We start from the raw sequence: 16,102 nt of genomic DNA on the forward strand, positions 1-16,102 counted from the left end.
GACACATCCTATCCCGCAATGCGCTAAGCCACGCCCCCCCCCCATTTTTTATTTTTAATACATTTGCAAGGATTTCAAACAACCTTCTTTCACGTTGTCATCATGGGGTATTGTTTATAGAATTTTGAGGAAAATAATGAATTTGATCCATTTTGGAATAAGGCTGTAACATAAAAAAATGTAGAAAAAGTGAAGCGCTGTGAATACTTTCTGGATGCACTATATAACCACAGCAGTAGCATAATGAGGCCTGATTAGATCAGCTTTTCAGGAGCACACAACACTCACAGCTGATTGGGCATCCCCAGTTCTTTTCTCAAAGTGGGTAGATAGGCTTAAAGTGGAAGTAAACTCCCCTATCATTTTCAGCCAAGGAAGCTGCCATCTTTGCCTCTGTTTAATCTTCAGCTGCTATGGTGCTGCATATGTGATTGGTTATGACACCAGCCATTGATTCCCAATCACTATCTGAATAATAGCCTTCCTCAGCATGGTATCTTGTGCTGAGGGAATCACAACTAAGGTCACCTGTGCAAGGTCTTAGTTCCAAGACTGTCACTGACAGTCTCACACTAACAATTGAGAAACACAATATTCTAGTCTATTTGTCAAATTATAAGGCCTCATGCTCACTGGGTGTTTAGTCCCTGTGAATGAGTTCCTGGTGTTTTTGTGCAGGTTAAAGCCGCAGGTAAATCATTGAACCCTACTACTGGCTGCCTGTAAAACTCTTGAGAGGCTGAAAGTTGCTGTGTCTAGATGGGGCTGGAAAGTACAATGAGAGTGGTACTAACATCTAGGAGAGTAGGTGGATGCCCACAAGAAGTCTGCTTTCTGGTCATTAATCCCTGGTTGCATACTGCCCTAAATATTAGTACTATTTGGTGCACCATCCCGCTACAGCCTCGCGTAGAGTTTTACAGGCTGCTAGCAGCAGGGCTGGACGGTGCATCTGTGCCTTCCATCTGTACGAAACCGCTGGGATCTCATGCACAGGGGCTCAGTGTACATGAGGCCTAATTAAAAACATGGGCAGAATATTTATTAATACAGTGTAAAAATAAAGACTTATACTGTATGTTCTTAAAATGACAATGTAAAAATGATTTAGGTAGGCAGATTAGTCATAGATTTAACCGACTTTTACTAACACTGCTAAAAATTGAAAAAAAGATTCAGTGACCTCATGAAAGATTTAAGACTACATGTAAAAGTTATTCTCATCAAGTTTGCAAGCAACAATCTCTGGAAACAGTACAGTACATATGCAGTACCAAGGTCAAAAACCTAACAACCTCATACATTAGGTCAATGTTCAGTGTGTGTGTGGCATTAAGTCTCTTGTTCAGTCGTTCCAGCTTTCTGCTAAGCACAATATATTAAAGCAATGACAAACAAAGCAAATAATAAGCTATCATGGTTCTGAGTTCCTTTAACTAGTGAGGGACATATTAGGCTCTTTAATTACATTTTACAGCAACAGTTTTTCAAATTTTTTTTGCTAAATTACCGTGAGAGTAGCTTGACATGTACTAAATAGACAGCATACATGCTGTATTATTCAGCATATAACACACACTTTTTTAGAGGGAAAATTAAATGTGCGTGTTATATGCCAATATTGTACCTGGCTGCCTCCGAGGGGAAAAAGGGGACCGCATTACACAGAGCTGGGATCTCCTGTGTGCACTCGCAGTCACATACAGTCCCACCTCCTGAACCATCTCTTAGGATAGACATTGGACCAGTGTTCTATCAATAAGATCCTGTGTTCTATCGAATAATGCCTCCCATCGGATAGTGCCTCAGACGAGTCTGCACATGCGCAGGACGCAACGTCACTCCAGCTGGCGTTGATCAGCTGGTGTGACGTCAACACAGTACATTCGCAGAACGTCTGAGGCATTATCCGATACTCTGCAAAGTGCTGAGAGAGAATGTAATTGTCAGATTCTGCATCGCTGTTGCGGGGCAGGTTTTGGCTGTGTTGAAGGACCTTTTTTGTATATGTTGCAATCCACCCTTAGACACAGCCAAACCCAGCATTCAACACACTGAACCTGTCCTGCAACACACACAAAAGCAACTTAGCCAAAACCCACCCCGCAACAGCGAGGCACAATCTGACAATTACCTTCTCCCCCAGCGCAGTGCATCAGATAATGCCGCCAACGATCTGGGCATGCTCTGTGTTGACATCACGCCAGCTGAGCAACGTATAAGCTGGAGTGATGTTGCGTTGACCAGTCGGAGGCAGTATTTGATAGGACACTGGGCAAGGAGGCCGGAATGTGTGTGACTGCGGGCGCGAGGTGCACAGGAGATCCTGGCTCTGTGTAATCCGGCACAGGCTGCAATTATGGGCAATGGTGAGCTGCATATGGGTACAGATCAGGCTGCAATGGTGAGGCTGCATATGGGCACAGATCAGGCTGCATTGATGGGCAATGGTAAGGCTGCATATGGGCACAGATCAGGCTGCAATGATGGGCAATGGTGAGGCTGCATATGGGCACAGATCAGGCTGCAATGATGGGCAATAGTGAGGCTGCATATGAGCACAGATCAGGCTGCATCATTTGGGCAATGGTGTGACTGCAGATGAGCACTGATCAGGCTGCATTTATGGGCACTGGTAAGCAGCGTTGCCAACTCCCCCGAAGTGAAGTGCAATGGTGAGGCTGCATATGGGCACAGATCCGGCTGCATTGATGGGCAATGGCAAGGCTGCATATGGGCACAGATCAGGCAGCAATGATGGGCAATGGTGAGGCTGCATATGGACACAGATCAGGCTGCAATGATGGGCAATAGTGAGGCTGCATATGAGCACAGATCAGGCTGCATCATTTGGGCAATGGTGAGACTGCAGATGAGCACTGATCAGGTTGCATTGATGGTCACTGATGAGCAGTGTTGCCAACTCCCCCGAAGTGAAGTTTACTGGCAGGACCCCAAAATTTACAAACAGAAGCATATATTTAACTGCAAAAATCATGGAATTTACTGGCGGAGCCACATTTTTTACTGACGCTGCAAAAAAGTACCTAAAATCACAGCTTTCAGTGCTAAACAGTGCAAATATCAATATTTAAACTATAAACGCATAGCTAGTGCTATTATCAATGTCTTTAAGTTAAACAAAAGTCAAAACCTATATTTCTCTATTGACATGAAGGTCAGCTTACTATAACCTAGCCAGCACAGAGTTCCCCCTTATATCAGAGTCTGCATGGGGAACACTGCAGATCATGACCTAAGGGGGAACTCTGATGTAAGGGGGGGCTCTGGTGACTAGAGACCACCTTACGCAGAGTGAATACACTAAGGTAAGGGGGGGTTACTAATATGGTGGAAACCTTTTATATCAGTGCCCTCTTACATTATTGTATTCACTCTCCCCTTACATCAACAACTCCCCCGCCCCGCAGACTGGCCTCAGTCAGACGGCTCCAGCTTAGCGGCTCTGGTTTTATTCTATAGTCTCCTCTCCACAGTCCACACATGTCTGGCTCCTCCTATGACCCCCATCTCGGCGGCGCTCTCCTCTCCAGACTCCCCTCACAGACTGCAAACCTGATAGGAGGTGGACAGAGGCTGCGGACGTGATACAGGAGGTGGACAGAGGCTGCGGACGTGATGCAGGAGGTGGGCAGAGGCTGCGGATGTGATGCAGGAGGTGGGCAGAGGCTGCGGACGTGATACAGGAGGTGGGCAGAGGCTGCGGACGTGATACAGGAGATGGACAGAGGCTGCGGACGTGATACAGGAGGTGGACAAAGACTTTGGACATGATACAGGAGGTGGACAGAGGCTGCGGACATGATACAGGAGGTGAACAGAGGCTGCGCACGTGATACAGGAGGTGGACAGAGGCGGCGGACATGATACAGGAGGTGGACAAAGGCTGCGGATATGGTAGTATCCTCCTCAACCCATCACAGTAGATTTCTCCTCTGTCCACCTTCATATTACCTCTCCACATCAGTGTGTCCTCCTCCTATGCCCCTTTCCACAGGGCAGCACATCAGTGTCCTTCTCTGTCCCTGCATGGCTTCACCCCCCCCCCCCCTCTAGTAATGACCTCCTCTGCCCCCTTTCTGCTATTCCCCCTTTACTTTATTGTGCATGCGCTACTCGACTGAGAGTGTACGAACTTTCCTGAGCCCGGCCAGCCTCGGTGCATGCGCAGTTGCATGTTCGGCTCGCGCCCATCTTTTTTTACAGGCAGCGGTGCCCGTAACAGACATTTACAGGCATCTCAAAAATGTGCTTAAATTTATGGGCTGCCCATAAATTAACAGGCGATTGGCAACACTGCTGGTGAGGCTGCAGATGGGCACTGACAAGGCTGCATTGATGGGCACTGACCCTTATTTTGTTTCAAAGTTCTTTATGTACGTTTTTTCCCTGAAAGTTCCCTCATAAAATGAAGGTGCGTGTTATACGCCTCTGCATGTTATACACAGATAAATACAGTAATTATTAATCTAAGCAATCTTTTTAAGTCTATTAAACAGGTAACTGAGGCTGGCAATATCTTTATGGTTTGTTTGTAGTATATGTTATCAATACAGTTCTGTCCATAAAATCTTAGTAATATAGCTGTGGTTTCAGATATTGTGTTGGGCAATACAGCTTCACTGTTTCCTAATTTTTTACCTACAAGAGACACTGTTGCTTTGCCCGTGCAGAGCAAAGTGTCAATGTCTCTGCAAAGGGACCCCCCTACTAGGGTTGCCACCTTTTCTTCAAGTCAAACCCGAACACTTTAGCGTCACACACTTTTTTTTTTTTTTTTATAGTATAAACTATACATATATTTTGCTATTAAATAACATTTCTAATAATATGAAGTTAATAACAAGTGTCCCCATTTACATCACAGAGTTCCCCTTTTACATCTGAACTCGCACAGTTCCCTTTCACTGTAAGGGGTGACTCAGCAGACTCTGATGTAAGGGAGAACTCTGGGGAATAACATAAGCGATGCTCTGGGAACTCTGATGTAAGGGGGAACACTGAAAACTCTGATGTATGGAGAGGACTCTGATGTAAGGGAGGGCACTGAGAACTCTGATGTACAGAGAGGACTCTGATGTAAGGGGGAACACTGTGGCCTCTGGTGTAAAGGGGAACTCTGATGTAAGGGGTGCTCTGAGAACCCTGAATTACCTTAGTGTACTCCCTCAGAGGCAGGAGAGAGGAGGGAGACTTCAGTCACAGACAGGGATAGATAGTGAGCTCACTGATCCCTTGGCAGTCAGTAGCGCTCATTCAGATGTATCTGGAAGCTATAGTCCAGTCTAAATAATGTGTCTGGGTTTTAGGCAGTCTGAAACCTGGACGCATGATTCTGAAACCGAACTGTTCAGGTGAATCCCAGACAGGTGGCAACCCTATATCCTAACCTGTTATACTCAGCTTGCCTGTGTTCCCTCACCACTCCTTTCTTCTCTATATTACAGAAGAGGTGATGAAACTACTTCAGTTATGTAACAGTGCTTAGGCCTAGCAATTGACTGCAAAGCTTTAAGCAATGCTATCTAGGGGCAACGGATGTGATGGAAAAAGGTGCAGTGGGGGTCTCTGGCAAGGTGACTATAAGTGGGTTGGGGTGGCCTGTGCAGAGACACTGTCAGATTGGTCTGCATTGTTACGTTCCTTTTAACAATGAGTAATGTTAAAATATTGTTTATTTTGAGACTTTGAACTTGCAGCTACAAACATAATTTAAAGTTGTTTTCAGATACCTTTATACCAGGTCTCAAAATTTCAAGTCCTCAGCTACTAGCCAGCCCTTAAGAATTACTCGCCACCAGTTGCCCTACCCCTAATTTAGCCTCTAAACATGCCTTCATAACTTATCTAATAAAAATTACACTGTTAAATGTTTTATGCAGAATTAAGTCACAGAAATAAATATTAACAACAACATTAACAATATTAACATAAAGTGTATTTCATTGATCCAACTGTGATAAATAAAATAAGGATAAAATATGATTGGCTACTATAGGCACTGTACACTTCATTACTGCCTTGTTAAGTAAATATGCGCTACATGTCGAGTGCAGGTTTGAGAGGTGCGCTATGTACTGAGTGCCGAGTGCAGGGTTGACAGGTACGCTATGTACCGAGTGCAGGGATGAGGGATACACTATGTACCGAGTGCAGGGATGAAGGATGCGATATGTACTGAGTGCAGGGTTGAGGGATGCGCTATGTACCGAGTGTAGGGATGAGGGATGCGCTATGTACCGAGTGCAGGGTTGACAGGTGCACTATGTACTGAGTGCAGGGATGAGGGATGCGCTATGTACCGAGTGTAGGGATGAGGGATGCGCTATGTACCGAGTGCAGGGTTGAGAGGTGCGCTAAATACAAAGTCTTCACTACACTTCATATATGCCTGTTTCCTTTTCTTGTGTCACACTGCCAGAACCTCTCCCCATAACAGCCCTTATATACTGGAATCTCTACCCTATATGAGATTCTAGATCCTTTCTACAAACTTCTATCTTTTCCACAGACTGATCAAGTTGGCCAGATCTACATTACTCAAGCTGTAAAACTGTTTTCTATAACTAAAACAAATGTAACTGTTCTTATTTACAAATGCACTGTCAATCAAAATGATGAGATGTCCATTAAGATGAAGAATTGTCCACAAAGGATAGAGACCTACCTTTTTGTATTTATATTATCAGCAGGAACTGTTCTAGAAAATAGGATATGGAGAAGCTCTTTGTGCTAACACAAGCTAAAAATGCCCCCTTTACCTTACAGTGCCTTGTGAAAGTATTCGGCCCCCTTGAACTTTTCAACCTTTTGTCACATTTCAGGCTTCAAACATAAAGATATAAAATTTTAATTTTTTGTGAAGAATCACCAACAAGTGGGACACAATTGTGAAGTGGAACGAAATCTATTGGATATTTTAAACTTTTTTAGCAAATAAAAAACTGAAAAGTGGTGGGTGCAAAATTATTCGGCCCCTTTACTTTCAGTGCAGCAAACTCACTCCAGAAGTTCAGCGAGGATCTCTGAATGATCCAATGTTGTCCTAAATGACTGATGGTGATAAATAGAATCCACCTGTGTGTAATCAAGTCTCTGTATAAATGCACCTGCTCTGTGATAGTCTCAGGGTTCTGTTGAAAGCACAGAGAGCATCATGAAGACCAAGGAACACACCAGGCAGGTCCGTAATACTGTTGTGGAGAAGTTTAAAGCCGGATTTGGATACAAAAAGATTTCCCAAGCTTTAAACATCCCAAGGAGCACTGTGCAAGCGATCATTTTGAAATGGAAGGAGTATCAGACCACTGCAAATCTACCAAGACCTGGCCGTCCCTCTGAACTTTCAGCTCAGACAAGGAGAAGACTGATCAGAGATGCAGCCAAGAGGCCCATGATCACTCTGGATGAACTGCAGAGAACTACAGCTGAGGTGGGAGAGTCTGTCCATAGGACAACAATCAGTCGTACACTGCACAAATCTGGCCTTTATTGAAGAGTGGCAAGAAGAAAGCCATTTCTCAAAGATATCCATAAAAAGTCTTGTCTAAAGTTTGCCACAAGCCACCTGGGAGACACACCAAACATGTGGAAGAAGGTGCTCTGGTCAGATGAAACCAAAATCGAACTTTTTGCCCACAATGCAAAACGATATGTTTGGCGTAAAAGCAACACAGCTCATCACCCTCAACACACCATCCCCACTGTCAAACATGGTGGTGGCAGCATCATGGTTTGGGCCTGCTTTTCTTCAGCAGGGACAGGGAAGATGGTTAAAATTGAGGGGAAGATGGATGCAGCCAAATACAGGACCATTCTTGATGAAAACCTGTTGGAGTCTGCAAAAGATCTGAAACTGGGACGGAGATTTATCTTCCAACAAGACAATGATCCCAAACATACAGCAAAATCTACAAAGGAATGGTTCCCAAATAAAGGTATCCAGGTGTTAGAATGGCCAAGTCAAAGTCCAGACCTGAATCCAATCGAGAATCTGTGGAAAGAGCTGAAAACTGCTGTTCACAAACGCTCTCCATCCAACCTCACTGAGCTCGAGCTGTTTTGCAAGGAAGAATGGGCAAGAACTTCAGTCTCTCGATGTGCAAAACTGATAGACATACCCCAAGCGACTTGCAGCTGTAATCGCAGCAAAAGGTGGCTCTACAAAGTATTAACGCAAGGGGGCCTAATAATTTTGCACGCCCCACTTCATTTTTTTATTAGTTAAAAAAGTTTCAAAAATCCAATAGATTTCGTTCCACTTCACAATTGTGTCCCACTTGTTGGTCATTCTTCACAAAAAATAAATTTTTTATATCTTTATGTTTGAAGCCTGAAATGTGGCAAAAGGTTGAAAAGTTCAAGGGGGCCGAATACTTTCGCAAGGCACTGTATATACAGTAGCTGGTTGATCCTCTAGATCAGTGGTCATCAACCTTGTCCTCAGGGCCCACTAACAGGCCAGGTTTGCAAGATAACTGAAATACATCACAAGTGATATCATTTGCTGCTCAGTGGTTGCAGTATTCTAGTCTGCATCTTCCCAAGGTAATACATAAAACCTGGCCTGTTAGTGGGCCCTGAGGACAGGGTTGATGACCACTACTCTAGATGCATAGTAGAGCATACAGCTTCAATCATACTCCCCAAGCCAAGCGGACCTGCCTGGCCAGCCCACCTTGCTGCCCGAGCTGACCGGCCCTCCGGCCTGGCCTCCCCACCTCCATATCTGAGCAGACCTGCTTGAGCTGAGCCAGCTGACTGGCTGGCCTGCCTCTCTGTATAAGCCAAGTGGACCCCCCTTGCCCGAGCTGAGCCAGCCTACCTCCCTGCCTGAGCCAAGCCAGAAAACTTGCCCTCAGCTTTATTTCCATTCACTAAATGATAGCTGGCAAGTGAACATTTTTAGGGCTGCCTTATAAAAATAATTGTAGCCTCAGCAGTTGCATTTGTTTCTTATGGCTACATATACAAATATCCATTCATAGAGGCAACCGGAAGTGAAAGAAAATCACTTCAGATTTAGAGATTTTCCCTTCCTAAACCACTGTCAGCAGAACAGATGTCTCTTTCAGAAGATTTATTTTCATCTCTTGCTCTGTGTACAATTATAACGTTTACATTTTCCATATCTTTCGGTGTTGGTGACAATGGTCATCCGGAGGAAAAAGGGCTTTTAATCTCCCCATTAGATGCACAGACAGCAAAAGAATCCTGACTGGGGTTCTATCCTGTCTATGCTATCCCAAACTAGGGAAATAAGTTTTTCTTTTGCATGTAAACATACCTAGATTACATGCCTTGGCTCTCAGTGTGCAACTTAATTTATCATTATACTTGTGCCAAATGCCTTATAATGGTATGAAACTAAATTTGCAGAGCACTGTAAACTTTTATGTAGTATATATTCAGTTTTGCATGGACAGTTTAACAGTCTTGTCATTGTCTTTCCCTTTAGCTTGTATTGGGTGCTCTCCAGTTTGGCTTCGTTGTTAGGTATTTGGGGGATCCGTTGGTTCGTGGATTTACCACTGCTGCTGCAGTTCAAGTTCTTATCTCACAGATTAAATTGATACTAAATGTACCCTCAAAAAACTACAGTGGAATCCTCTCAATGGTCTATGTAAGTATGTAAAACTGAGCTTACATTTTATTGATATCACACACACTTGTTAGAACTACTGATATCATTAAAAGGAAATGAAAAAAGTGGATTATGGGACTTTAAATGAGGCATGGATATGTGTTTGAAATGGTCTAGGATACCTAAAATTGAATTAATTGTCACTGTCCCTGCGGGGAAAATCTGTATACCCATAGAAAGTTTCTAATCAATCCAATAATTTAAATACAAATACTAAATAGTAGGTATATATAATGTATCATAATATATAATACATGGGTCATGCAACAAGAAGCATAATTAATTGTAGTAATAATCATGTTGACATATTTAATGTATATAATGGATAGACATAATTGGTACAAGCAATCACAATTAAAAAATTGAATGGATATACAGAGCAGGTGAACATGGTTATCCTAATAAATATAACTATAAATTAATAAAAGAAATTAATGATTGTAGCAAACTTGACTTGGCATCCCTGAGTATGGACTCTATGCGTTTCATGGCGATTTCAGCCAATCATCAGGAGTGGGACATCCCATATATGTCACATATATGGAATTTATGAGCTGAAAGGTTTGTCTCGGTGACTACTGGAAAGGAAGCCAGCTGTGTCCTTGAAATTATTGCTTATCACTGTACCAGCTTCATTGAATAATATTTTATTCTGAAACTTCCTTCATTTTTTTGTGTGGTTACTGGCAAACGGTTTCTCATGCTGGCTACTTACACATCAGCCAAGCTAGTGACCAAAAAGCTTCTGGGAATTCTAGTTCCATCCAATTTTGTGCAGCCATGCACCCCTTTTGATTCTCCATAATACCATGGCCACAAAAAGGCAAATGATGATGTCGATGTCAAATTATAATGTATGTAGCCTTCAGTCTTTTCACAGAGTTATTAATCCTGTTATTAGGTTATAATATTTATCCGGAGAGATTATATTCACGTGATGGAAAGGCAATAAATGAGATTACTTATTAACTTACATACACATGATATTTTTTATTATGCACTGGAAATGGAGTCTTGATTGAAAAATGTAACTTTTAGTTGTATCTAGAGTATTTTATATTACATAAACTCAATCACACTTCATCAAAAAAAAAAAAACATTCTTCTCAGCATTCATGGGGGTACCCAGGATTTAGTCCTGTCTCTGGGACATTGGACACTAGACAGTGCAAAAGGCACAGCCACATCTAGTGGCTATAGCTTTGCATGCACAGCAAAAGCTCAGTTTATCTTAGTTATCCTGAGGAGTCGGGGGATATTCATAAAGGATATCATAGACATAATGTAGAATTTATTTGGCCATTCGCACCAACATTACCAGATTCAGTTACCTGTCAGAAATATACATTTCTCAGATGCCAGCACTGAATTCACACTGGACACTCCTTCATAAGTGTTCTCCTTTCCTGGCCACTGTGATTGTTACACAGACAACGCATGGCCAGGGAGTTTTATAATGGTATGGGCAGACCCTTATCGGGAACTGCAAGACTAGTTACTCAATAAGTCCACCACCTTTTTTGATTGACTATGCATGGCAGTGAGTGGATCTATAGCCTCTATTTAATCCAATATCAGCTTTTAAATCCACCCACTGCCAATCAAAAGCAAAGTGGACCTAATGGAAAACTAGTTTCTCAGTTCTCTGTCAGGAACCAACCCAACAGATGCTGCAGAGACTAGGTCCACATCAGGTCTACCATTCCTGTGAGCTTGTCATTTCCAAAATGAGGGCATTGCTCTATTTGGGTAATGTCACCAGATTTCCCTGCCCATTTGTTTGCATTCAGCTTTTGGCTGAGGAACCGATAGCTGAATGGGCCTGGGGATAGAGCCCTGTGCAGGAAGTTATCACATTCATGATAGCTTCCCATTACACCGGAGTACCTCTGTATGCCAGCTCAGAGCTGGTCTTTGTATACCACCAGTATCCTAATCTGCAAATTGGCGGTCATTTTTTTAAGAATCTTTAGCTGTGGTAGTACCAGATTCTTTAAATGGTAGTATTAGGAAATGCCTATATTTGTCCTTCATGTTAGTAATGTTAGTCTGGTGCAAATTCTTGCCTGAATTGTTTATAAAGAAGCTGCCACTAGAAAAGCGTTATTGATGGTTTTTAAATTTCCCCGGGGTATGTCTCTTTCCAGCTCTAAAGATTTTTCTATCAAGCAGCTGCTGGCAGTATCATACTGGAACCCCAGATACTGGATATTCCTCCCAACAACCAAGGACTTGCAGTGTCTTCCCAGGCTCCACAATGTGTAATTTCATTGTAGTGGTATGCTATTCTTTGACACACAGTCACTGCACAACCTGCTGGACCCTACTGCCTATATGGTATCATACCTGACCCCCAGATCTGTAAATTTACTGCAGTGCTCACACCTAGCTTCAGTGCACAGATTACAGGCTTTCACTAAAGACTTCATGCACGGCTGAGCGTGGTTGTTCACTGAGGCACTTCCTGTGGGGGGGGGGGGGGGGGGGGGGTATTTTCGCTGGAAGATGTTTCTTATTTTTATACTGTATACTCTGGGCCCTTAATGTAAAGTCCTTTCACTTTTTCCATCATCTTTGCCGCCATTTTGGTGCAGGCTAACTGCATGTCACACTGGAACCGTCCAGCTCTGTTGTTCTTGGGACAGCACCCTTTCTGGTGCACATGGCATAGCAATTTCAGATTATTTTTTTCTCCCATTGAGCCATGAGAGAATCCCTCTCTTGGCACTGATTTCGAAAAGGGGCTTTTTCTTTTCAACAGTACTTCATCAAGGAGGATCAGCTGACAGCCTTGTCTTGCGGGGCCATTTTTCCTATCCTCCCCAGAGATGGTCATTTTGAGGCATTCCTTGTTGCCTAAAATGTCTTCTTTCCACCTTAAAGAGCTATAACTATTATTTAAACAAAAATAAAAGTCAGCAGACTTAAATACTTATCATGTTTCCCCTTACACCCTTTATTTGTGGTGAAGGCTATCAGGATGTACCTTCTGGGCCTTCTGGCACCAGGCATCGGACTTCAAGGTATGCAAGGCTCTTCTCTGGTCTATAATTTTACAAATGTTTATTGTGTAGATGTGAATGCATTGGCTGATGCTAGCTTTGAATGTAAAGTCCTGCTTATGGCTGTGGTCACACTATTCTCCTTGAAGGTTGTCTTGGCACTTGTTTTGTTCTGCCTCCCCCATTCATTTCAATGGTACTGCTTAAGGACATCCCAAATGTAGAGGATTAAATCCTGAGTCCTTCAACGAACACTGAGAGAAAATAGGATTTTATGTACTCCCTAAGGAATCACTTTCTCCATTAATTCATTAGGAGACCCAGCACCCTCCCTTCATATAGTTGTCTTTTTACATTGTTGGCCTGTTGCTATGGCTCAGATATTCTTCCATTTCTACAGTTGGCTCACTTCTTGCTACTTCTGAGCTTGTGCTGTGCATGCAGGGTTATAGCCACTAGGGTCCAGTTACCTCCAGGCAACAGATATACCCATGCATAATGGATTGAATCCTGTGTCCCTTTAAACAACTACTATAGAAAAGTATAAAAAGTAAAAAAATAAATAAATCAAAAATTTCTTGCAAAAATAAAAATTGCTTAATAATAAAAAACCTAAAAGCGTTGGACTTTTCGCCTCCTGTCTACAAATTTTTTAAATAGGAGAACACATCTAATACTGGTAACACAATGGGAGATGTACAGTTTCTCACAAAAGTGAGTACACCCCCTCACATTTTTGTAAATATCTTTTCATGTGATAACACTGAAGAAATTACACTTTGCTACAACGTAAAGTAGTGAGTATACAGTTTGTATAACAGTGTAAATTTGCGGTCCCCTCAAAATAACTCAACACACAGTCTTTAACATCTTAACCGCTGGCAACAAAAGTGAGTACACCCCTCAGTGAAAATGTCCAAATTGGGGCACAATTAGCCATTTTCCCTCCCTGGTCTCATGTGACTCGTTAGTGTTACAAGGTCTCAGGTGTGAATGGGGAGCAGGTGTGTTAAATTTGGTGTTATCGCTCTCACTCTCTCATACTGGTCACTGGAAGTTCAACATGGCACCTCATGGCAAAGAACTCTGAGGATCTGAAAAAAAGAATTGTTGCTCTACATAAAGATGGCCTAGGCCAGTGATATGCAATTGGCGGACCTCCAGCTGTTGCAAAACTACAAGTCCCATCATGCTCTGCCTCTGGGTGTCACGTTTTTGGCTGAGTCTTGCTCTGCCTCATGGGACTTGTAGTTCTACAACAGCTGGAGGTCCGCTAATTGCATATCCCTGGCTTAGGCTATAAGAAGATTGCCAAGACCCTGAAACTGAGCTGCAGCACCGTGGCCAAGACCATACAGCGGTTTAACGGGACAGGTTCCACTCAGAACAGGCTTTGTCATAGTCGACCAAAGCAGTTGAGTGCACGTGCTCAGCGTCATGTCCAGTGGTTGTCTTTGGGAAATAGATGTATGAGTGCTGCTAGCATTGCTGTGGAGGTTGAAGTGGTAGGGGGGTAAACCCGTCAGTGCTCAGACCATACGCGGCACACTGCATCAAATTGGTCTGCATGGCTGTCATCCCAGAAGGAAGCTCCTTCTAAAGATGATGCACAGGAAAGCCTGCAAACAGTTTGCTGAAGACAAGCAGGCTAAGGACATGGATTACTGGAACCATGTCCTGTGGTCTGATGAGACCAAGACAAACTTATTTGGTTCAGATGGTGTCAAGCGTGTGTGGTGGCAACCAGGTGAGGAGTACAAAGACAAGCGTGTCATGGTCTGGAGCTGCATGAGTGCTGCCGACACTGGGGAGCTACAGTTCATTGAGGGAACCATGAACGCAAACGTGTACTGTGACATACTAAAGTAAAGCACAATCTCCTCCCTTCGGACACTGAGCCACAGGGCAGTATTAAACATAACAACCCCAAACACACCTCCAAGATGAACACTGCCTTGCTAAAGAAGCTGAGGGTAAAGGTGATGGACTGGCTAAGCATTTCTCCAGACTTAAACCCTATTGAGCACCTGTGGGGCATCCTTAAAAGGAAGGTAGAGGACCGCAAGGTCTCTAATATCCATCAGCCCCATGATGTCATCATCTGGGAGTGGAAGAGGACTCCAGTGGCAGACTTTGAAGCTCCGATGAACTCCATGCCCTAGAGGGTTAAGTCAGTGCTGGAAAATAAGGGTGGCCACACACAATGTTGCCACTTTGGTCCCAATTTGGACATTTTCACTTAGGGGTGTACTCACTTTTGTTGCCAGTGGTTTAGACAATAATGGCTGTGTGTTGAGTTATTTTGAGGGAACAGCAAATTTACACTGTTATACAAGCTGTACACTCACTACTTCACATGAATATGAGAAGATATAATAAAATATTTACAAAAATGTGAGGGGTGTACTCACTTTTATGAGATACTGTATATGTAAGCTCTGCTGTCATTCAGCTTGATGCAGTGGTGATGGTATGATCTGTTTTGGGGTGTCAGGCACTGGACCACATACTGCATTTGCTTCTCTTCCTTTGAAGGAAATAAATATGAAGGTTTCCATTGTTGAGTTGCTTCAGACCAGTATTAAAATCCACTTTATACTCACTTGCAGTTAGGCCTGTCTCTACACTGTAAGAGTAAAATGCTTGTTTAAGTCTAAGGGGGCACAAAAAGGAGTTGTACTTACCAGATCACCTGATAACCAGTGTTTTACCCTACTCTCCTACACTCCTGCAATGATCTGCCTCTCTGCATCCTCCCAACCAAGTGTAGGTCTGTGGGCTCTGCATTGGACTTGATGACATCAGAGGATCTGCGACTGCCAGCACATAGGGGAAAATAAGTTTTGGGAATCGGTCTTGCAGCCTAGAGCAGTGATGGCGAACCTTGGCACTCCAGATGTTTTGGAACTAGGTTTCCCATGATGCTCATGCACTCTGCAGTGTAGTTGAGCATCATGGGAAATGTAGTTCTAAAACATCTGGGGTGCCAAGGTTCGCCATCACTGGCTTAGAGGGAGCCTGTGACTGAATACTGTGGCCCGGTAGAACTAAATGAGCATTTAACCCTTGCAGTGCAGGGGCAGCTCCACTTTAAGCGAGCACTTTTTTTTCTTTTCCTGTGGTCCAGCTTTAAGGCCAGGGAACTAGTATTTTCAGAAGGTGGGATCATCAATCGCTACCCCATTATTTTCTCACTATAGGTTTCCTTTTATTAGTTGTACTTATAGAGCCCAACAAATCAAACAAAGTTTTTAAACGGTCTACTGCTTTTCCAGTACAGCTCAACTCTTCTATAAATTAATAAAAAAATGACAAATGCCAAGGAAGCGCTCTTTGGAGCGGTGACATGCTAGTAGTTCATTCCATTCAGTGGATTTTTTTTTCTTTCTCTCTATCTTACTTGAAGAATATCAGCCTTTCTCCCGAGTCAATGATA

At 43.2% G+C, this 16,102-nt stretch overlaps 1 protein-coding gene across 3 annotated transcripts in view; it reads left to right on the plus strand.

Annotated features, from left to right (window-relative positions):
• LOC143962932 (pendrin-like) overlaps positions 1-16,102 on the plus strand; it is a 178,816-nt gene that overhangs the window by 113,593 nt on the left and 49,121 nt on the right. For all 3 annotated transcript variants that reach the window (XM_077472433.1, XM_077472431.1, XM_077472432.1), the window contains exon 6: positions 9,479-9,643. In XM_077472433.1, coding sequence (XP_077328559.1) covers positions 9,479-9,643 — 165 coding nt within the window. The remainder of the gene's footprint in view (positions 1-9,478; positions 9,644-16,102) is intronic.

Source organism: Lithobates pipiens, unplaced genomic scaffold, assembly GCF_037356315.1.
Source record: "Lithobates pipiens isolate NorthernLeopardFrog02 unplaced genomic scaffold, aLitPip1_a1.2 Scaffold_8, whole genome shotgun sequence".
Lineage (NCBI taxonomy): Eukaryota > Metazoa > Chordata > Amphibia > Anura > Ranidae > Lithobates > Lithobates pipiens.